Consider the following 23,474-nt stretch of genomic DNA (forward strand, 5'->3'; position numbering starts at 1 on the left):
GAAGGAGAAACACCTTGCCCTCCTCTAAGAAGGATCGTGGCTTAGTGGATAGAGCATGGGCCTGAAGGTCAGAAGGACCTGTATTCTAATCCCAGCTCTGCCATTTGTTTGCTGTGTGACCTTGGACTAGTCATTTCACTTCTCTGGGCCTCAGTTACCTCATCTGTAAAATGGGGATTAAGACTTGAAGCCCTATGTGGGACAGGGACTGTATCCAATCCAATTAATTTGTATGTACCTCACCATTTAGTACATAGTAAGTGCTTAACAAACACCACAATTATTATTTATTATTTAATGACTTCTTGGTCTCTACATTTGAGAATTGTCTTCTTGCGAACCAACTCAAAGTCAAAAATGGACATATTCCAATAACCAACTGTCAAAAATCAAAAGCTCACTGATAGATACAAATCCTGACTAGCAAAAAATGACAAGTAACCATCCCACCCTCCCTTCCTGTCTGAGGATGTATAGGGGCTTCCTCTGAACCAGCTGTCTCAAAAGGGAGACGTTCTCCAACCGAACAGAGATCAAAAGGTAAAAAAAGGCTCAGTGATAAACACAAATTTTGACCAGCTGACTTTGGTAAATAACCAAAATAACCACCTCACCCATCTTTCCTCTCTGAGCATGTTTAGGGGGCTTCCTGTCTGAAGCAGCAGTCTCTCAAAATGGGGACATTCTCCATTTGAACAAAGATGGATCTCCAGTCAAAGAGAATGTAAATCTGGAGCGGGCCCTGGTCAGAGGGTGACTGGCTCAGTCTCATCCAAGACCAATTCTTTTACCAGGAAAGGAGATAATTCTTGGTGGGCTGAGGCCCCTCCCCTGTCTGATCAAGATCTGCTCCATAAATGGAGAAGAACTGCAAAGAGAAAGAGTCCTCTCACCTGGAAGCTTCAGGAATTACGTCGTTCTGTCCACCTTTTCTTAGCAGGAGGAACTAGCAGACTCAGTTATGGTGCTTTCTCTAGTTGAGTGCTTTTCTCCCCATGTTAACTACTGATCTGATCCAGAGTTGGACTGGCAATAGCTTAACACTTTTATCGGAACAGTCGGATATGGCTGATAGCTGAAATCTGACGTTTGCCCGGAGAAACCTAACTAGTTGTTTAAAAAAGAAAAAGGAAATCACTCAGACCCATTCATGTTACAAGCAGTGAAAGAAATCGTATGTGACTCGAAAGGGTTTTTTTTAAAGTATTTGTTAAGTGCTTACTATGTGTCAAACACTGCTCTAAGCATGGGAATAGGTTACAAGTTAATTAGGTCAGACACAATTCCTGTCCGGCATGGGCCTCTCAGTCTAAGCAGGAGAGAGAACAGGTATCCCCATTTTACAGTTGAGGAAACTGAAGCTCACAGAAGTTAAGTGACTTGCCCAAGGTCACACAGCAAGCAATTGGCAGGGTTAGCATTAGAATCCAGGTCCTTCTGACTCCCACACCCGTGGTCTCTCCACTGGCCACGCTGCTTCTCCCAGCATTAGTTCAGGTGTAAGACATGAGTGTCTCTCCATTAGGATATGTCAGTAGTTTCATGACGGAGATCATCAGCTAGTCCTCTCCTTGCTCTTCCCAAGGAAGTGGGGAAGACTGATGGGCATAGGTGTCAGGTTTTCTGATGTAGGATAGCAGAAAAGTTTACTTTAAAGGAAAAAAAAACCTGGAGACCTGATTGTTTTCTTCGCTCTTGACTTGGACCTGATAATTCCCATTCTCTGTTTCAGATGGGGATGTTAATTTGGATCTCGAGATGCTTGTGGCAGGCCAATGTAAAAACAACAGAGTCAGCCCTGAGGATGTGAAGGTGGCCAATATGAAACCAGACAAAATGGAAGAAACTCTGACTTGCATTATCTGCCAGGAACTGCTGCATGACTGTGTGAGGTGGGCTATAACAGGAAAGACGGCTCCAGGGGTGGCTTAATAATAATGTTGGTATTTATTAAGCGCTTACTATGTGCAGAGTACTGTTCTAAGCACTGGGGGAGATACAGGGTCATCAGGTTGTCCCACATGAGGCTCAAAGTTAATCCCCATTTTACAGATGAGATAACTGAGGCACAGAGAAGTTAAGTGACTTGCCCACAGTCACCCAGCTGACAAGTGGCAGAGCCGGGAGTCGAACCCATTACCTCTGACACCGAAGCCCAAGCTCTTTCCACTGAGCCACGCTGCTTCCCTTAAGCTTATTCTTAAGAAGAGAATGATGAAACTCCCCAATTTTTTGAATTTGATAAGTGCCCCGTCTTTTCTTGAAAGCTCTTAATTCGCTTCCCATGCATGTCGTAGGAGCATGTGTTTGAGAGAATGTTCAGGATAACTGGATCAATCCCTTAGACTGCTGCAAGAAGCCTTGTTTGGGATTTATGGGCTTGCCCTATTCATCAGCATATTTCTTTTCCTTCCTTCCAGTTTGCAACCCTGCATGCACACTTTCTGTGCTGCCTGCTATTCGGGATGGATGGAGCGCTCTTCCCTCTGTCCAACTTGCCGTTGTCCAGTAGAACGCATCTGTAAAAACCACATCCTGAATAACCTCGTTGAAGCTTACCTTATCCAGCACCCAGGCAAGTCCAGACCTATCACCCTGGTGGGAATGAACAAATAGCCTTTTAGTTGATCGGATAAGTTGAAAGTAAGCAGTCTTACTTGTTGCCTTTTTTTCAAATTGGTATTAAAGTGCTTACTGTGTGCCAAGCACTGTACTAAGGACTGGAGTAGATACAAACCAGTCAGGTTGGATACAGTCCCTGTCCCACTTGAGGCTCAGTCTTAATAATCCCCATTTTACAGATGAGGTAACTGAGGCACAGGTAAATTAGGTGATTTACCCAAGGTCACACAGCAGACAAGGGTCGGAGCCAGGATTAGAACCCAGGTCCTCCTGGCCCTTGGCCCCATGCTGTATCCACAAGGCCACACTGTTTCATCCTTTGGCCTCAAAGCTCATGACCGCTTAAATAGTGGTGCATTTCTTTCATCCTAGAGAAGTGTCGTAACGAAGAGGATGTGCGGAGCATGGATGCCAGGAATAAAATCACCCAAGACATGCTCCAGCCAAAAGTCAGGAGATCCTTTTCTGATGAAGAGGGAAGCTCAGAGGATCTGCTGGAGCTGTCGGATGTGGACAGCGAGTCCTCAGATATCAGGTAATTTCCCTGATAAATGCAGAAGGGACGGCTCAGTGTAGTTTACCTGGCTAAAGTTTGTTGCAAGGGTTATTTTGGTTTCTGTGGGTTAGAGAATGGTTGTTCTTTATCCAAAGAAAGCATCATTGGGTAGGAGCTTTAAACTGTCATTTAAAGAAAAAAAGAGGGAGATTCTAGTGCTGTGGACACAGCAGCGACAAAGGATTGGCCGAAGACGAAGTGCTCGGAAGGGACAGAAGGTGAACCTGATGGGAGCAGAAGGTGCCTCTCGGATTGGTGGATTTATATTTATTTTCTGGAGAGTGACAAAACTGGTGGAGGCTTACTGCCTGCTTCCCCATCCCCAATAGACCCTAACAGCCTGGGACTTGGATACCGAGAAGTTGGATAATACACAAAACCAAAGCGGGCAGGAGGATCACGCATTCTCGCCCCTCTTGGATTCACGAGCCTCAGGTCAGATCCACACACAACGAATGGAATCGAAGTGATTCTCGTTTGGATGATACTTTTCTTTCAGCCAGCCATATATAGTTTGCCGACAGTGTCCTGGATATCGGAGACATGCCTTGCCACCTCTTCCCTGCCCGGCCCCAGAGAGTGAGGCGGGAGCACTACAAGCCCTTGGGGATGCCCCATCTACGTCTGCCAGCTTTCCTGCAGGTGAGTGACAGCAGGTTCCCAAGGCACCAGTAGATCAGGGCACTAACCGGATGAGCGGTTTACATCCCTCATCCTTGTTACGGTAGAGAAAGGCGGCTGAGTGTCATGTGGTCATTCTTTTGCTGCTGTCCCAGCCCTGATCTCCCTCTCTGCAGCCTTACATTTCCTCCTGTCTTTGAAACATCTCTACTCGGATGTCCTGTCACCTCAAACTGAATATGGCTAAAACTGAACTTCCTATCTTCCCACCCAAACCCTGTCCTCCCGCTCACTTTGCCATTACTGTCAACGGCACCACCATCCTTCCTGTCTCACAAGACCATAACCTTGGCATTATCCTTGACTCCTCTCTATCATTCAAGCCATCACTAAATCCCATCAGTTCTATCTTTACATCGCTAAAATCCGTCCCTTTCTCTCCATTCATTAAGGCAAGGTGTTATTCTACCCTGCCTTGATTATTGTGTCAGCCTCTTTGCTGACCTCCCTGCCTCCTCTCTCCCAACTCCAGGCCATACTCTGCTCTGCTGCCCAGATCCTCTTCTCCCACTCCCTTCTGCATTGCCCTGATTTGCTCCCTTCATTCATCCTCCCTCCAATCCCCACAGCAGATTGGCATATATCTGTAATTTATTTATTTATGTGTATTAATATCTGTCTCCCCGTTAGACTGTGAGTTCATTATGGGCAGGGACTGGGTCTGTTTGTTGCTGAATTCTCCCAAGCACTTGTACAGTGGTTTATCCCCAGTAAGCGCTCAATAAAATATGATTGAATGAATGAACGAACACTCCATTCAGAAAGCAGTGTGGCCTAGTGGAAAGAGCTTGGGCCAGAAAGTTTGAGGACCTGGTTCTGATCCCTGCTCTGCCACCTGCCCACTATGGGACCTTGAGCAAGTCACTTAACTTCTCGGTGCCTCAGTTTCTTCAGCCGTAAAATGGGAATGGTGACCTCCTTCTTTCCCTAATCTTGTGGCCTCTACTCCATCCTAATCTTGCTAGACCTCTCAGCTGTCTTCAACACTGTGGACCGCCCTCTTATCTTGGAAACATTATCTAACCTTGGCTTCACTGACACTCTCCTCTCCTGGTTCTTCCATCTCTGGCCATTTATTCTCTGTCTCTTTAACAGGCTCCACCCTACAAATGTGTGGGGTCCCTCAGTGTTCAGTTCTGGGTCCCCTTCTTTTCTCCATCTGCACCCACTTCCTCTTGCCTTCAGGACATCTCTACTTGGATGCCCTGCTGAAACCTCAAACTTGCCCCCTCCTATCTCTCCATCACCTTGCCCCCTTCTACCTCTCCTCCCTTCTCTTTCTACTGCCCACCCCGTAGGCTCCACTCCTCTGCCGCCCACCTCCTCATCATCCCCCATTCTCGCCTATCTCGCCGTCAACCCCCCGGCCCATGTCCTCCCGCTGTCCTCGAATGCCCTCCCTCCTCACCTCCGCCAAACTAACTCTCTTCCCCTCTTCCAAGCCCTACTGAGAGCTCACCTCCTCCAAGAGGCCTTCCCAGACTGAGCTTCCCCTTTTCCCTCTGCTCCCTCTGCTGCCTCTCTGCCCCCCCTTCACCTCCCCTCAGCTAAGTCCCCCCCCACTCCTCCACTCCTCCCCCTCTCCCTTCCCCTCCGCACTGTGCTTGTCTGCTCATTTGTATATATTTTTATTACCCTATTTATTTTGTTAATGAGATGTACATTCCCTTGATTCTATTTATTGCTATTGTTTTTGTCTGTCTGTCTCCCCCGATTAGACTGTAAGCCCATCAATGGGCAGGGATTGTCTCTATCTGTTGCCAAATTGTACATTCCAAGCACTTAGTACAGTGCTCTGCACATAGTAAGCGCTCAATAAATACTATTGAATGAATGAATGAATGAAACTTAACATGTCCAAACCAAAATACTTCATCTTCGCTCCCACCTTCTATCTTTGCAACCTTTGTAGAATCCAATCTATCCATTCCATCCATACTACTACTATACTGATCCAAACACTCATATCCTGCCTTGACTACTGCATCAGCCTCCTCGCTTACTTCCCTGCCTCCTTTCTCTCCCCACTTTGCTGCCTGGATCATTTTCCTAAAAAAAGTCCAGCCCACGTCTCCCCATTGCTCAAATATCTCCAATTTTTTTAATGGTAGTTGTTAAGCGCTTACTATGTGTTAAGCACTGTTCCAAGCCCTGGATAATTGCCCATCCATTTCCACATCAAATAGAAACTCCTTATCATAAGCTTCAAGGCAGTCAAACAGCTCTCCCCCTCACTGATGTACTACAGCTTAGCCCAACTTCCTCAGTGTACCTCTCTCCCGCCTCCCACCCCTTGTCCATGTCCTTCCTCTGGCATGGAACTCTCTCCCTCTTCATAGCAGACAGACCATCGCTGTTCCCCCCTTTAAAGCCTTATTTTAAAATACCACTTCCTCCAAGAGGCCTCCCCAAGCAAGCCCTCATTTTCCCTACCTGCCTCACCCATGCAGTTGGATCTTTATCTTTTAAGCACTTGACATTCACCCCACCATTGGCACTCATGTACATACCCTCATTCCCTGCCATTTCCCCTCTTTCTATTAATTTCAATATCCATCTCTCCCTCTAGTCTTTTAGCTTCTTGTGGGCAGGAATCATGTCCACTAACTCTCTGTACTGCACACAGTAAACATTCAATGAATACCATCGATTGATTGGTACTGTATATATGATTCTTTCTCTTTGTGGAGTGAACTGTAGAAAACATCTAATTGTTTAGCAGAATTCTGCCTAGGCACTCTTCCCCTATCCACATGAGGTAGCTGCTCCAGTGGTCTCTTTGTTTAAAATACATTTAGTTGTTTAATAGTGGAATGTTATAAAGTGGTCTAGGGACTCTCCCCCTGCCTGTCCTCGCCTTTCCTTTGTTTTCTTCTGACAAAGCCTTTTGCTCTATTGGTGCATATAGGTAGGGATTGTCTCTATCTGTTGCCAAATTGTACTTTCCAAGTGCTTAGAACAGTGCTCTGCACAGAGTAAGCGCTCAGTAAATCCAATTGAATTGAATTTGAGGATGATTTTGAAAGTGTGCTGTTCCTGTGGGTCCACCTTGCACCATCATCTCCCTAACCCTGAACCCTTGGCATCTTCATTCCAGTGGTCCAGGAATATGTGTGTCCTTCCCAAGGAAGCCATGCAATATGCACTTGCTGTTTCCAGCCGATGCCTGACCGAAGAGCCGAGAGGGAGCAGAATCCACATGTCGCCCCTCAGCAGTGTAAGTGATCCCCTCAGGCTCTGCTATGGAACTGGACGTGTGTGCTAGTCTGGGCGCTGCCGGGCATCTGGCCCGGCCACTGGGAAATAGGGGCCAGAGACCGTTCTGGCAAAACCAGTGCTTAAGCTCCCCAACCTCAAAAATCTCCCTGTGCCACAATGCTGCTGTCGGAAGGTAGGAAGCTTTGGTCAGGTGCCAATTCTGTCCTCCTCTCCCCCTCCCAGCTTTACCCTTGAGTACAGTTTAATGCAAATTGCTTTCAAATATATTAGCATTTCATAGATGATAGCTGGAGAGGCTTAGATCTCTGTTGTCATAGTAACATCTCATGGTGCATTAACAGAGACAGATCCTATTGCCAGATTCCACCCAGGCTCCATTTTTTCATTAAATGCATCGCAGCGATGCAATTTGCGTTAACCTCTCGAGAAGCTCCGGGTTCCCGGTCCCCAGCGCTGGGCGGGCTGATGGGGAAAGCAGAATGCGGGTGTCGTCACGGAGCCCTCCCCCCCGCCCCCCACACCAAACCGACGGGGTTTTTCTTTTGTTTTCGCAGGCACCGTTTGCTTACAGCTCTTCTGCCACCTCTACTGGGGCTGTACTCGGATGGGCTGTTTTGGCTGCCTGGCGCCCTTCTGCGGTAGGGCCGTTCTGTCCCGCTCTTCCTTGGCTTTTAGTCTTTGAAATGGAGGGCGGGTCCACATGGTGCTTGGGTGAGACAGATGACTCGGGGGCAGGGGGAATTTGTTTGTTGCATAGTCAGTGACCTCTGGAGCCCCATTTGGGAAAGTGAACAGGTTTGTCATTAAAGGGGCTGGAACACGTCTATCACTGTGAAATCAAGCATATTCCCGGGTTATATGCAAGAGGAGTAAACAAGAACACATCACTCTAGTAACTGAATATCAATGAGCCATAGTCTTCAGATCTTAAAATACCACAGTCATGAACAGAAGGATCTGGGAAACTGTTTCTTTTTCTTCTCCACACATCCCCCCCCGTTAAGAGTTTTCTCTGGTTGCCTGCTTCATTTTGTTTTAATAATTTCTTCTTTAGCCCTGATAAAATCCACAGTCATTGAGGATTTTTACACATTTTACACATTTTTACAGAATTTTAGACAGTTCTGATTTTTCACACGTTTCATCAACACTGTCTTGTGGTTGACCGAAACCGCCTTTACTATAGGTGCCCATAAGAACCAGGAGTTTGGTTATTTAATATTACAGATCTATGATAGTTACCTTTCGTTCTCTGTAAGACACCACTGATGGTAAGGCTCACTGTGATTGTGAGCCTGAAGTGGCCAAAACAGGACCCCCAGTTCTGGCCACAAAGACAGTCCTTTGTGGGGCTGTTGTGTTTATTGTTTGTGGTTGTTTGTGTCTTGGTTGATAATAGTACATTTGTAAAGAAGATTTCAAGTTAAAGAAATTAACATTCCACTCTTCTTCTCAACAGAGATAAATCTTGGTGAGAAATGTTTAGATGGTGTCCTAAACAACAACAACCATGAGTCAGATATTCTAAAGGTACTTTGCTTTTTTGAAACTTAGCCTTACAAAACCAAATGCTGTTAGGAAAAAAAAAACACAAAGCCTGGTATTTCATAATGATGAGCAGAGAAAAATCATCTGACATTTCTCCTCCGGAATATGGTTAAACCACTGCCAAGTAGTTAATTCCATTTGCCGAACTTGTCAGAAAGCCACTGCTGGACCACTGAGCCCAACATTCTGGCAGTATAGGTCTGGAGTGGTTTCAGTGTTCCAAGGAGGCCATTCAGTTCAAGTCCCACTGGCCGCTGCATCTGCCCAAGACCCTGATTGGAAAAGGCCTGGGATTGAAAGCCTGGATATCATTTAGTCAGAAGTCTTTGTAGTGGTTTAAATGGTACTGTTTTCTTGATTTTACTATTTCAATGAATCTATATGCACAGATTATTATTATTATTAATATTTGGCACACATGGGGTCTGTAAGAGTCTCCCTGGAGCAAGTTTATACTGTTGAGAACTTCAAAAGGCAAAAAGCTTGGAATCACCTTTCAGTAGTCTCTGTGTTTTGTTTTTTTTCCCAAGGAAACATATGTTACTTTGGAAAGTGATTCAGTAGGTAATAAAGGGTTTATTTGGCCACTTAAATATTTTCCATCTCCAACTAAATCAAATGTGTCTGTGGAAGCTCAGAGAACACTTAGTGGCAACACCCTGGCCTTGTTTCAAAAGGGAAATTGAAGTTCCGTTTTTTTTTGGTTTTGTTTTTTTTTTGTCATCCCATTATCTGCAAATTTAGGATTAAATACATTTTTAAATAGGCTTTTGGAGCCTCTTAGTCTAATTTCTGACTCCGTGACATGATTTTCTATGCTAATTTCTGTCTCTTAGAATTACCTGGCATCCAGGGGTTTAACATGGAAGAACATGTTAAATGAAAGTCTCCTAGCTCTTCAAAGGGGAGTATTTATGCTATCAGGTAGGTCTGTGATTTTTTCCCCCCCTCATAAGGTCAGAGAGCAAGCTTTCCTTGAAGTCCCCTTTTGGTGACATTGGGGTCTCTGTGGACACATTCATTCAATAGTATTTATTGAGCGCTTACTATGTGCAGAGCACTGTACTAAGCGCTTGGGATGGACAAGTCGGCAACAGATAGAGACAGTCCCTGCCGTTTGACGGGCTTACAGTCTAATCGGGGGAGACGGACAGACAAGAACAATGGCACTAAACAGCGTCAAGGGGAAGAACATCTCGTAAAAACAATGGCAAATAAATAGAATCAAGGCGATGTACAATTCATTAACAAAATAAATAGGGTAACGAAAATATATACAGTTGAGCGGACGAGTACAGTGCTGTGGGGATGGGAAGGGAGAGGTGGAGGAGCAGAGGGAAAAGGGGAAAATGAGGCTTTAGCTGCGGAGAGGTAAAGGGGGGATGGCAGAGGGAGTAGAGGGGGAAGAGGAGCTCAGTCTGGGAACGCCTTTAGGAGGAGGTGATTTTTAAGTAAGGTTTTGAAGAGGGAAAGAGAATCAGTTTGGCGGAGGTGAGGAGGGAGGGCGTTCCAGGACCGCGGGAGGACGTGACCCAGGGGTCGACGGCGGGATAGGCGAGACCGAGGGACGGCGAGGAGGTGGGCGGCAGAGGAGCGGAGCGTGCGGGGGGACACATTCAGTGTAGATAGTGAGGGTGGAGTAGCACCACATATTTGAACATGTCTTCCAACTCTATTACCTTGTTCTCTGCCAGTGAATACAATTGATTGATTGATCTGTCCCCATGAGCACTAGCTGTTGGGGACTCAACCAATCAATCGTACTTACTTACAGTGCTTACTGTATGAAGAGCACTGTACTAAGTATGCGGGAGAACACAGTGTAACAGAGTTGGCAGAAACATTTCCTGCCCACAGCGAGGCTACAGTCCAGCAGGGAGACAGAAATTCAAATAAATAAATTATGAATGTACGTATAGGTGCTGTGGGGCTGAGGTGAGATGACTATCAAGTGGTTAAAGCATTCAGATCTAAGTGCAAAGGTGATGCAGGAGATAGAAAGAGTAGGGGAAAAGATGTTTTACCTGGGGAAGGCCTCTTGGAGAAAATGTGATTTGAATAAGGCTTTGAAAGTGGGGAGTGTGTTGTCGTGTGTGAAAGGAGAGTGAGTTCTAGGCCAGAGGGAGCACGTGGGCAAGGGGTCTGCCCCAAGATAGACGGGATCAAATAAGTTGGCATTAGGGGAACAAAGTGTGCAGACAGAGTTATAGCAGGAAATCACGAGGTGAAAGGTAGGCCTCCCGGAGGAGATGTGATTTCTGAAGGACTTTAAAGATGCAGAGAGGTGTGGTCTAGTGGATATTTGGGGAAAGGGAGTTCCAGGAAAGCAAAGTGGAGCTGATTGAGTGTCTTAAAGCCAATGATCAGGGGAGCAGAGGAGTGGGCAACTACAGGAGGTTTTTGACAAATGGGGACATGTGAGCAGAGAAGCTTTCAAGAGATGGTCTGGGGAGCAGAATGTCTGCTTTCTCTTTGTAAGTTGGCCTCTGTTGCCCAGACTGAAACAGCTTCTCCAACCCTTTAGGTGGCAAAAAGTGGGCTCCCCTAAGCCCCACTCAAGATACATCCAAATCTCTAAGACAGTTGTAGGGTGTCCCAAAGCCACTTGGCCAGGTGGCAGTGCCGATTAACCTGAAATTTCAGCAGTTGACCCTTCAATCTTCAGTGATATCAAAAGTGATTAGAAACCATAGATGTCATTATATTTGATCTTAGTCTATAAACAGAATTGTAATGGTGTTTCTCCGACATCGGACCGTGCGAGGAGTGTGCTAAATTGTTTCCTCTTCAGATTACAGAATTACTGGGAACACCGTGTTATGTTACTGTTGTGGTCTCCGCAGCTTTCGTGAACTTACTTATCAGTACAGGCAGAACATCCCTGCCTCTGAATTACCAGGTGAGGAAAATTTCAAAGAGACAATAACAATTGATTGGGAACCCAAGGCTGTCAGTTTCCTAAAGCATTTAGTCTTTGAAAGAAGCCTCTTTGTGGATTCTGCCAAAATCTGAGGCGAGCTAGTTTTAACACATACCCTCTGACTCTCGACACCAGTGTTGTTTTGGAATGATCTCTGCTCCTTTGAACAAGAGGCAACTCCTTCCTGAGTTTGCTTAGGAAGCTGAGTCTCCATGCTGCCGTTAATCAGAAGGGTGTGCTTTTCAATAAGAGGTATAGAAGGCCCATTACAGGAAACTGAAATAATTTTGTTTCTGGCAATGGGGGCTTTTGATCTAAGATTTTTTCTCTCTTCTTTCTGAAAAGTGCTTTTGGAAGCCAACCAGCAAGAGTTCTTAGAACGAATGCCCTTCAGGTGTATTTTATCTCTTGAATCCCTGCAATGGTTTCAGTATATGTATTTTTTCACAGTGACTGTGACATCCCGACCCGACTGCTATTGGGGACGAAACTGCCGGACTCAGGTGAAAGCACACCATGCTATGTGAGTGGCAGGGTTCCTGTTTTGAATTTCACTGGGGCAGGGAGAGAGGAGGGAAGGAAGGATAATAATAATAACTGTGGTATTTGTTAAGCACTTATTGTGATTGGTGGGATAGACACAAGATAATCAGGTTCCACATGGAGCTCATGGCCTAAGTAGGAGGGCGAACAGATAGTGAAGCAGCGTGAAGCAGCGTGAAGAAGCAGCGTGGCTCAGTGGAAAGAGCATGGGCTTTGGAGTCAGGGCTCATGAGTTCGAATCCCAGCTCTGCCACTTGTCGGCTGTGTGACTGTGGGCAAGTCACTTAACTTCTCCGTGCCTCAGTTCCCTCATCTGTAAAATGGGGATTAAGACTGTGAGCCCCACGTGGGACAACCTGATTCCCCTATGTCTACCCCAGCGCTTAGAACAGTGCTCGGCACATAGTAAGCGCTTAACAAATACCAACATTATAGTGAATCTCCATTTTGCAGATGAGGGAACTGAGGTACAGAGAAATGAAGTGACATGGTCAAGGTCACATGACAGAGCTGGGATTAGAGTCCAGGTCCTTTGACTCCCAGACCCGGGTTTTTTCCACTAGAGCAACTGTCTTCTCCTTAGGAGGGGGAGAAGCAGTGACTGCTAAAATAGGGCTGCTGACCTATAAGGGAGAGGAGAATAATAATAATAATGTTGGCATTTGTTAAGCGCTTACTATGTGCAGAGCACTGTTCTAAGTGCTGGGGTAGATGCAGGGTAGTCAGGTTGTCCCACGTGAGGCTCACAGTCTTAATTCCCATTTTACAGATGAGGGAACTGAGGCCCAGAGAAGTGAAGTGACTTGCCCACAGTCACCCAGCTGACAAGTGGCAGAGCCGGGATTCAAACCCATGACCTCTGACTCCCAAGCCCAGGCTCTTTCCACTGAGCCACGCTGCTTCTCTAAGAGAAGCAACTCTTCCCCCAGGTTCCTGCTGGTGCTCAATCAAACAGTCAATCAGTGACTCAGTGGTATGTATTGAGCACTTTCTTTCTGCAGAGCACTGCTAAGTCCTTGGGAGAGTACAGTATAACAGAGCTGGTAGATATGTTCCCTCAGTATTCTGGGGAGCAGGGCCAACTGTGGGGTGTCACTAGTAAATAGCTGAAATTGATTAGCATATTTACACAAGTAAAAGCAAAGAAAGGACGTACAACTTCCCATTACCTGGATCTTGGTCCGCTCTCCCACCCATCTTCCAAAGTGGCTAGAATAGTTGCCTTAGGATCAGATTTTCCAGTGTGAGAAACAACCATTTATTGGTTGTGTAGGCAGCTTAGATAGAAACGCCCTGTTGCTCTCCCCTGTCTTGCTTTGGGGAACTAACTCTGGGGTAAGAATAAAATCTCCTGAAAAACTTCTTGTGAGTCTTTTCAAACTGGCCTCCATTTGTTATGTAGAACTGTCAGTTAGCTCTACTGTCCACAGCCAGTGGTTTCCAAATGTTTTTTGACATCAGAGTTCTCTTGCTTTCCTTAAAAACGTATACGCCATGTTTCTTTGGATACCTTGAAGGGGTGAACAGTGTCTCTTAGAGCTTAATATCAGGATTTAAGGTATCTGTTTGTTCATTTCTCAAGGGGCCCGTGCCAGAAAAAGCCAAGCCATGAAACTTCCAGAAGGGCTTGACCAAAATATGCCAAGATGCATTTAGGGTCAAAGGGAGTATTGTTGATTCAGCAGGAGATACTGGGTGAAGGTGGTTTTGGGGTCTTAGTGAGAAGCATTCTCTCTCTCTCTCTCTCATTCATTCATTCATTCATTCATTCATTCATTCATTCATTCATTCGTATTTATTGAGTGCTTACTGTCTGCAGAGCACTGTAAGAATAATAATGATGGTATTTGTTACTCGCTTACTATGTGCAAATCACTGTTCTAAGCGCTGGGGGGATACAAGGTGATCAGGTTGTCCCACATGGGGCTTCCAGTCTTCATCCCCATTTTACAGATTAGGTAACTGAGGCACAGAGAAGTGAAGTGACTTGCCCAAAGTCACACAGTTGAAAAGTGGTGGAGCCGGGATTAGAACCCATGACCTCTGACTTCCAAGCCCATGCTCTTTTCGTTGAGCCACGCTGCTTCTCTACTAAGCGCTCAGTTGGTGGCACCCTGGGAATGGGTTAAAAAAACAACCATGCTAACACTCACTTGCTTCTAGGGCTCTGGTATAAACCCCAGGTCACCAGATGGTGTACTCAGTGTCCTTGACTCAGCATTCACACAGCTATCAGTTCTATTATCCAAAGCCCATTGGCTATATTAATGTTCCCAAAATTGTTACAACCTTTGTGCAGCTGGGAAGGAGCACATGTCCAAAGCACATGACCATCCAAGCCAACTCGGTGCACAGGAAATGCTTCAGCTTTGAGTTTAGACAGAAGTCACTCTGTGCAGGATATCATAAGATTGCCATAAGGCCTGATGCATAGCATCAGATCTCTTGGAGGACTCCCCCCTTCTGGAGATCTTGGAAACCCAGACCTGCTGTTTTTATTCTTTCGGTGACGTTTGTGATGTTTCACTGCCCAGGGTAAAGTCTGCATTTTGGGGAGGAAGATCTGAGAGATTCATATCATTAGATGCAGGTCTTTTATGGATTTGTTAAGCATTTACTGTGTACTCTATACATAGGCACTGTACTAAGCACTGGGAAAGATACAGGCTAATCAGATTGATACAGTCCCCCACCCATATGGGGCTCACAGTCTTCATCCTCATTTTACAGATGAGGTAACTGAGGTTCTGAGAAGTGAAGTGACTCGCCCAAGGTCACACAGCAGACAAGTATCAGAGCCAGAATTAGAACCCAGGTCCTTCTGACTCCCAGACTTGCGCTCTTTCCACTAGGCCATGCTACTTATCAGTTTGTTTTGACAGGAAGAAACCCCGTCATATGGTTTGCCCTTTCTGGCTTACTGACCACAGAATTGAACCTGAGGAATGATAGTAAGTGGCTGTGGAGAGGCCTGGTTGGCTCCCCCTTCCCCTGCTGTGACCATCTGGGAAACTCCTCAGGCAGCCAGGTTCTTTTTAGGGGCACAAGGAGAGGAGAAGCTAGGTGGTATAATAATAATTATTATTATTATTATAGGTATTTGTTAAGCTCTTAATACAAACCAGGCACTGTTCTAAGCCCTGGGTGGGATACAAGCAAATCAGGGTGGACACAATCACTGTCCTCACCGTTTCAATCCCCATTTTACAGATGAGGTAACTGAGGCAGAGAAGCGAAGTGACTTACCCGAGGTCACAGAGCAGACAAGTGGAGCCAGGATTAGAGCCCAGGTCTCTCTGACTTCCAGGACCATGCTGTATCCACTAGGCCATGCTGCTTCTCCAGTAATGGAGAAGCCTGGGCTAGGACCAGATTCTTGCATTTGGAGAAAGCATCCATCCTCTCTGGACCTCCGGTTTCCTCATCTGACGAAAGTACCGGCACCTGGTGCTTAGAGAGCACTTTCGGCCTGGCACCGCTACCATCCTAAGCACCTCGATTGTCCCAGTCGAGGGGAGGAGCCAGTGGTTCCAGCGACACACTGCTCCTGACGTCAGCGGGCATCCAAGGCACAGCGAAGGAATGGAGATGGGCAATTGAATCCAGTTGGTGTGTGCTCCTGCCGTGGCTGGGTCGGGCAGAGGGTGACTCCAGACTGGGTTCTGCCCAACTCGGAAGTGCTTTGTGAATCCCTGCGGGTCAGCTGCGGTGGCGGTCTGGTAGACTTTTGAAATCCGGTCCGTTTGAACGTGGGGTCCCTCTCTTGTGTAATGCGGACATCTTTCTCTTTGCAGGAAATTCAATCACATTTGTGAACAGACACGTTTCAAGAACTAAATTTCGAAGCACTGCAACGGTCTTGGCTATTTGATGTCGGTAAAGGACGATAATAAAGAAGGCCTCAAATACCGAACTCAGATGTTTTCAGGGCATTTTCACAGTTCCCTTAGCACGGGGAGTTGGTTATCTTCACATCAGGTACTCTGATGGGACCTTTTACTTGGTAGAGCTTTACACTTTTGAGTAAGACCTTTTTTTTTTTTCCTTCAAGAAGTCACCTGAAAGCATCGCATCCCATGGCCGTCACCGAGCTGCCCGCCTCTCTTCCGTCAGCAGTCAGAGCGGCGGCAGACACGCTGATGAATGGCAATGTGCTTGGACTGAGTGAACTGGTAGGAAGATCAAAGACAGACTCTGCTCCAAAGCGATAGTGCTACACATTCAGGCAGGTGTCTCTAAGAGCCATTCCTAGCAAAGGACAGAGCCGTTCCTGTATGTCCAGGCTTCAGTCCTGCGGCCGCTCGCCGTCTGTTTCCCTTTTTCTACCTTCACCAAAACTGTAGTCAGATCAGGAGTCTGTTTTTAAGAAAAATTTCCTAGGGCAAAACAAAACAAAAAGACTCTGTTCATCAAAATACACTTTGTTTCTTTGTCATCAAAAGAGGAGCCAACGTTTACAGCTTGTAGGGCATGCAGAGGGCTTTGCAGTAGGAAAACCACGATTTTATATGTGTTCTCTTTTAGTTGAGTAGTTTTGGGGGGGCCTCTCTCACTTGCCATTAGAATGAAATATTTCAGATAGTAGCACAAATAATTTTCAAGCCAGTTGAAAGAATAGGATCGTGTGTATGAAAGCATAAACTTCATTTTTCTTTCTTTTTTAAATTTTTTATTAACTGTATAGAAACTTCATATCGCAAGACCAAAACAATATCATTGACAGAGAGCAGATGGTAATAAGATGGTGCAATTCTTTTGGAAAGGGGGTGGTGCTTCCTTAGTAGCTTTGTATGTTAGTGAAGTTAGTCTTCCTCATGCCTCTGGCCCCTAGCATGTGCACATTTCTGTGTCAGATCACCATATTAGAAAGGTGATTACTTTTGCAGTGAACAGCAGCTTTATCATGAAGAACAAATACAATACAAACTAACGAGCAATACGGACCCGGACAGCGGAAGGTGGCAGAAGTCTTGAAAGCATGGAGGCTCTCGGCATCAGAGCTGTGCTTTTTTCCCCCCTCACACTGCACGGGTGACTTAGACACGGACATCCCAGATTGAAGGCATCTCGGCTCAAAAATGTTTCCCTTTCCGCTGGCGACAGGGATGCTACATCTGCCTTAGCCCAACGCACACTCGTTTGTGTACCTGACATCTGGCCGGACCCAATGGATGGTATCCAAACACCTTACCTCTTTATCCATCGTGTCACTTGCACCAAGCCTTATTTGGGGAGGCAGATTCATCCTCTTGGGTAAAGACGCACGGCGCGTTTGACACTCGAACCCCGGGCTCCCCGGTCTGCCTCTTATCACCGTCTGTTTGTCGGAGCCGGTCATCCAGTGTTTCCCTTGACCGATGGAAAGAAACCCAGAGAAGTGCTGGCCTGTAAGTGGATGGGTTCACAGGTCCCACCGTGCCGAGAGCAGTCGATCTGGCGTGTTCCTTCCTGCCCTGCTCTCCTCGGCAGTTTCTCCCGCAGTAGGATTTGAAACTTCATCTGGAATAATACTTGAAACGTTATTTTATTTAAAAGATGTTTGTTTTTACCTTTTTTTTTTTTGCTCTAATGAACTAACTTCTGTTGCATCTGTAATCACTTATGTTTGGAAATTTGCAAGCCAGTTTATTGTATCTTCTCAGGAATACCATTTCCAGCTGTTGTGTCTTGCTTTTGGTGCAGGCTAGGAGAGAGTAGGTAAACATTCTGCTTTGGTGGAGAAAGGCCCTTTCTAGGCAAAATGCAGCAATGTTCTTGCTCCCTCTCTCTCTTCCTCCTCCTCCTCCTCCTTTTTTCAGTACCCACGTTTCCTGCAGGGACACATTCACTGCAGTGCTGGACATTCAAGTCACCAGCAGGCTGATCTTTCTTCATCGACGATAAACGAAAGGCACCGTCTCACTTTACCCAACTTCGCTGATGCCTGTGCAACCAGTCGGATTAAATAGGGCCATATTTGTGTGTCGGCCTTTTTAAACTACCTGAATAATAGAAATTCTTTGGTCTCATCCCTTCTCCCCACCACTCTTTTTTTTTTCCACTTCGGGAACAAATCTGCTTTTCTATGCATAGAGTTGAAGTAGTGCAATGTATCAAGCTTTCTTCAGGTTACACTCGACCTGGAAATGCTATGATAAGGGGAAACAAACTCCTGTTGGATTTGCTCTTAGGTTGCTTAAGGGCATCTTTTGTGGGTATTACATACTCTGTACATTAGTCCTTTTTAAATGTCTGGTTGCCTGGTGATCTTTAGTTAATGTGATAATTGAATGGACCCTGCTTGGTGTAACTTGAACTACGGCTAAGGTGCAGCGTATTTTTTAATCTCTGTAAAACGCACCCCCTAGTCTTTAGAATAGAATTTTGGAAGTAAATCATGAATCCAGCCTGCGTCAAGTAGGTCGATTGATGAGATGGATTTTGATCGATGAGATGATGTTCCTTTTATACAAATGGTGGTGTGTAGTTCTTCCAACTTTTGTGATTTTTTTTTTTCCTGGACAAAAAAAAAAAATTACAATCCTCCTTGAGCCGTGTTGTTGTTGTCTTTGTCCCTTTGTTGTGTACATTTGTCTCCTCCCACAGCGGTAGTGAGCCAAAGCCATCCGATGGCAGAAGTGGAGCCCCGTGGCTGCAGATTTTTCCTTGGTTTTCCCCTCAGCTATCAGGTGGCACATGTAATATTGTAATGCGTTGATCAAATAGCGGAGGGATCAAAGTCACCTGTAGGCAAAGCCCTAAATGGAGTGCTGGAGATTTCAAAACTCTCTCCGTGGGAAGATAGATGTGCAGGAAGAATCTTCTCCCTACAGCTCTACCAGCTAAATTCAGACTTTTCTTCCATCTGCCAAAACCCCAATTTGCTCGGTGTCCTACCAAATGCCATTTAAAACAATACTTGTCAAGCTGGAGACCTGACCCATTTTCCTGGTTGGGCTTGTTCTTTTCCTCTTCACATGTAAAATTCACCCCGTTGAAGTGTTTTATTGATTATACGCTCAAGCTGAGAGCCTTGACAGTAGAGAACAAAGTAATTTCCAGTTCTCCTTTTTTGGTAAATAATTTCCACCTCTCATCCATCTCTCTTCCGGGATCACTTTCACGTTACTACAAAATTTCAAAAAAGCTAATGTGTTCTTTGGGCAATCATTTTCATTGACCCATCTCACCGGGAGAGTATGGTTCCACCCAGTGTGCTGTTATGCCGTTGTTCGAGAGTTGGGAGAACAGAATGAGAAAGATCTATCCATTTCAGAGCTGGATTTTCTAGACACCTCCAACCCCACAGTGGGAGATGAAGAGTGTGGAGGACTAACAACTGAGCTAAATTCTGTTTAGCTGCTTCCACCAGCTTGTGCTCACAAAAGCTCCAGCAATACTATCTCTAGGGTTTCTTCTTGCTCTACAGGAGCACTTTCACCAAATCTTCTCAGGGTGGAATTGATCAAGTAGGTCAAAACAATAATAATATTAATAATGTTGGTATTTGTTAAGTGTTTACTATGTGCAGAGCACTGTTGTAAGCGCTGGGGTAGATACAGGATAATCAGGTTGTCCTGCGTGAGACTCACAGTTAATCCCCATTTTACAGATGAGGTAACTGAGGCACAGAGAAGTTAAGTGACTTGCCCACAATCACACAGCTGACAAGTGGCAGAGCCGGGATTTGAACCCTTGACCTCTGACTCCCAAGCCCGGGCTCTTTCCACTGAGCCAAGCTGCTTAAGGAAGGAATGGTTCATGTGTGTATGTCTAAAAAACTCTCCAAAGTGTCACTGGCAAAGAGAAAAGGAAGGGTACGGGTGTGTGTGTGTCCATTCTAGAAGTGGGACGGGTAAAGAAGGGAGAGATACAATCTGGTACCCCAAATCACAAAAGAGGAAGGAACATCCTCTGCTCAGAGTGGGGCTTTTCCACGTTCAGTTAAGCACTCTCTTCTTACTACTAAATCCTCCTTAGTATTCTAGTTTCATAGAGTTTTTTTGTATGTTCTAGTATAGAAAAGGTAGCCCATTTCTTCCATCTTATAAGCTACACCTTGATCTAACGTTTTTATGAAAAATCATTGTGCCTACTTTTACTCCTTTTAAGGGTTGGCTGACGACTGTATATAGACAGGAGTGGCAAAATGTGGTGAGGTATATCGGGGTTTATCGATTATAAGAACAGGCTCCTCTGGAGGGGTGAAGCACTGCCAAGTCCTTTGAGTTTTAAGCTGTGTCTAGTAGTTCTCTGGTGAGTAGTTTTGTTATTAAACGATTTAGGTTTAGGGCTAAGCGTAGTGGGGTATCTAATCCCAGTTTGTGTTTTAGCTATCGTCCATTCAGTTAATGTAAGATCACTTTCGTAGGTGATTTTAGTATTGACGTGGAAAATATGTCCCTCTTTGTTAATGCTACCACAGTGGTGGATGCCCTTGTGGCTGGCCCTAAGGATCACAAGAGAAAGCGTGACCTTTAGCTTCAAATAAGATCCAGCCATGAGGTCATCTCCCAAGCCGGCACTCTGGCAATAGGAAATTGGGAGTCTGACCAGATGCGTGTTTCTCCCAGCCTCCCTGATGATCTAGGTTTGCTGAGCAGCTGCTTAGATGAGAGAAAGAAGCAGCATGGCTCAGTGGAAAGAGCATGGGCTTTGGAGTCAGGGCTCATGAGTTCGAATCCCAGCTCTGCCACTTGTCGGCTGTGTGACTGTGGGCAAGTCACTTAACTTCTCTGTGCCTCAGTTCCCTCATCTGTAAAATGGAGATTATGACTGTGAGCCCCACGTGGGACAACCTGATTCCCCTATGTCTACCCCAGCGCTTAGAACAGTGCTCGGCACATAGTAAGCGCTTAACAAATACCAACATTATTATTATTATTATTAGAAAGGGCTGGAAGTAGATATTAAAGATCCAGTTGTCCCTCTGCCCTAGGAAATCAGTTAATTATTCAATGGCATTTATTGAGCATTTAGTGTGTGCAGAGTACTATACATAAACCTTTAAGAAAGTACAACTGAGTTGAACCTTAGGACATCCACGGTTGGTGGACTCTGCTCTCTCCTCCCTTGGGGGGTGGGGAGGGTCTTCTCTGTGCTGCTCTCAGTTAAAACAGGGAAAGTTAAGGCTGTGTCCAGGATCTCTCTGCCTCTGAGTCACAACTTCCCTCCCCGGGTTCCCAGGTTGGGATCAGGATGGAGCCACGGTGGGAATCATAGTTGCAAAGGCTGAACAGACCCTTTCCTCCTTGACTTCAGGGCTGAGGGTGAGAAGAGACAAGGACAGAGAGCACAATGGACTGGAAGTCTCTGGCCCAGCCTACCTTCGGCCCTCGACCCAGGACCCGAGTTCAGTCGAGGACTGAGCCAAAGCCTGAGCGGCTCAGGTCTTGCTTTAAACAGGTGCTATCGACCCATTTATGCTTGCTTCCATGAGCTGCGAGAAGTTGTATTCCCAGCAATCCAAAGGGCAACAGTTACGTGCAGATGTCCCTGCCCTCTTCCATCCCTTTCCCTTCTCAAACCTAACATGGGGGGGCTCTGTGCTCTTGAGAGTCATCTGAACCACTCAGCTTCAGGTGAGCCTGACACGGCCTCATATTCTGAGGACCCACAGATTAAGATTGGTCCACGAGACAGCAGCTCACTGTTTTACAGGAGAGTAAGATTTCTTTTTAAGGCATCATGGCACGCAGCAATAGATAAAAAGCTACCAGATTGGACACAGTCCCTTATCCCACATAGGGTTCGTTGTCTTAGCCCCATTTTACTGATGAGGAAACGGAGACCCAGACAGGTTAAATGATTTACCCAAAGCCACACAGTAGGCTCAATGATAGAGTTGGGACTTGAACCTGGGTCTCCCGGCTTCTTTCCAATAAGCCAAGCTCCTCCCCCTACCTTCTCAGGTAATGTGGAGTGGACTCCACTCTTCCTAGACTAGTGAGCATCTCCAGGAACAAGGCAATGACAGACACCCTTCAGGGTGGCCAGAATCTAAACATGCAATCAGGTAGCACCTGAAACCACCCTAGGTAAAGCAAATAGTCCCACTCAATTGCTCTTTGATCTCAGAGAGTAAATTCGAGTGCAATCTCAGTAGTGTCCCATTTACTTTTTTGATCTTCTAACCATAAAATATTTAACTCTTTCACCCATCATAGTTTTCTGAGTCAGTAGAATCAGTGATGGGCTTCCTGGAAAATCATGTGCTTCTTGTTACATGCTGCTGCTCAGGGTGGAGGGGCATAAAGGGGTCATCCTTATCTACCCCTGCCCGTCACCATCCTGTCTCCTGTTCCGGACTCCAACTCCGTACAGGCTTCTGTCTTTCTCCTTCCGGATGTCTCCCTCCCTTGGGGATTTAGCCACTAGCACACAGTTCTTGCTCTGCTGCCCCAGGGCAGAACCCAGACTGTATCACCCGAGTGGTTCTGGGGTGCTGGGGACCAGAAGCCACCATCCTCCACTGCTTGCATGGGATGAATCTTTCCTGCCTTCTCGTACAGCCCACTGGACCCCACTCTGCACCACCAACCTCTCTCTGGCGAGACCTCCCCCTAGTCTCCCTTAGCTCCTCCTGTGAGGAGAGGAGGGACAGCGGACAGCAGAACCTTGCTGCGGTGAACTCATCCCTGTACCTACTGCTCAGCCCTCTTCCACAGTTGGCAGTGGGGAAAGGGAGAGGGACCTGCCTGGTGGAGACTTGGGTCTCATCCACCGCACATGTTATTAAATAATAATATTAGTAATGTGGGAATTTTAAGCATTTACTATGTGCCATGCACAGTATTAAGTCCTGGGGTAGATACAAATTAGTTCTATCACAGTCCTTGTCCCTCAGGGGGCTCACAGTCTAAGTAAGAGGCAGAATAGGTTTTTAATCCCCATTAAATGAGGAAACTGAGGTCTAGAGAGGTTAAGTGACTTTCCCCAGGTCACACAGCAGGCAAGTGGCAGAGCTGTGATTAGATCCTGAGTCCTCTGACTCGTAGACCTGCGCTCTTTCCACAAATCCATGCTACTTCTCCATTCCTGGGTCTGCTACATGTCCCATTGGATAAATGGGTAGGATTGAGGGGATCTTGATATGATGACTAAGTTGGAAACCAAGGCCAAACCTGCCCCTGACTCATGGGAAACTGGGATTGGCTTCCATGTCTCCCTTTCTATGTCTGTAAATAAAGGTGAGCAATCATTTGAGGGGGAGGGCAGGGACATCCTACATCACTGAGCAGCCATAACCACATGGGGTGTTGCTAGTAGGTGGCACAACCATTCTCAGCGGGATCCAAAGAAAAACCTGAAGCAGAAGAGCTCATGCTGCACACACACACCCTCCTATTTGGTTTATGGTCCCAGAGGACTGAGTTCTCGCTAGACTGTAAACTCGTTGTGGGCCGG

At 46.1% G+C, this 23,474-nt stretch overlaps 1 protein-coding gene across 2 annotated transcripts in view; it reads left to right on the plus strand.

Moving 5' to 3' along the window:
• The window catches only part of CHFR (checkpoint with forkhead and ring finger domains), a 44,870-nt gene extending 26,251 nt beyond the window's left edge, over window positions 1–18,619 (plus strand). For both annotated transcript variants that reach the window (XM_029056539.2, XM_029056548.2), the window contains exons 8-18: window positions 1,733–1,892; window positions 2,421–2,575; window positions 2,995–3,157; window positions 3,678–3,820; window positions 6,957–7,076; window positions 7,633–7,716; window positions 8,538–8,608; window positions 9,463–9,550; window positions 11,418–11,525; window positions 11,997–12,069; window positions 15,884–18,619. In XM_029056539.2, coding sequence (XP_028912372.1) covers window positions 1,733–1,892; window positions 2,421–2,575; window positions 2,995–3,157; window positions 3,678–3,820; window positions 6,957–7,076; window positions 7,633–7,716; window positions 8,538–8,608; window positions 9,463–9,550; window positions 11,418–11,525; window positions 11,997–12,069; window positions 15,884–15,926 — 1,208 coding nt within the window. In that variant the 3' untranslated portion in view covers window positions 15,927–18,619. The remainder of the gene's footprint in view (window positions 1–1,732; window positions 1,893–2,420; window positions 2,576–2,994; window positions 3,158–3,677; window positions 3,821–6,956; window positions 7,077–7,632; window positions 7,717–8,537; window positions 8,609–9,462; window positions 9,551–11,417; window positions 11,526–11,996; window positions 12,070–15,883) is intronic.
• Window positions 18,620–23,474: the final 4,855 nt, after the last annotated feature.

The sequence above is a fragment of the Ornithorhynchus anatinus genome, chromosome 2, assembly GCF_004115215.2.
Source record: "Ornithorhynchus anatinus isolate Pmale09 chromosome 2, mOrnAna1.pri.v4, whole genome shotgun sequence".
NCBI lineage: Eukaryota > Metazoa > Chordata > Mammalia > Monotremata > Ornithorhynchidae > Ornithorhynchus > Ornithorhynchus anatinus.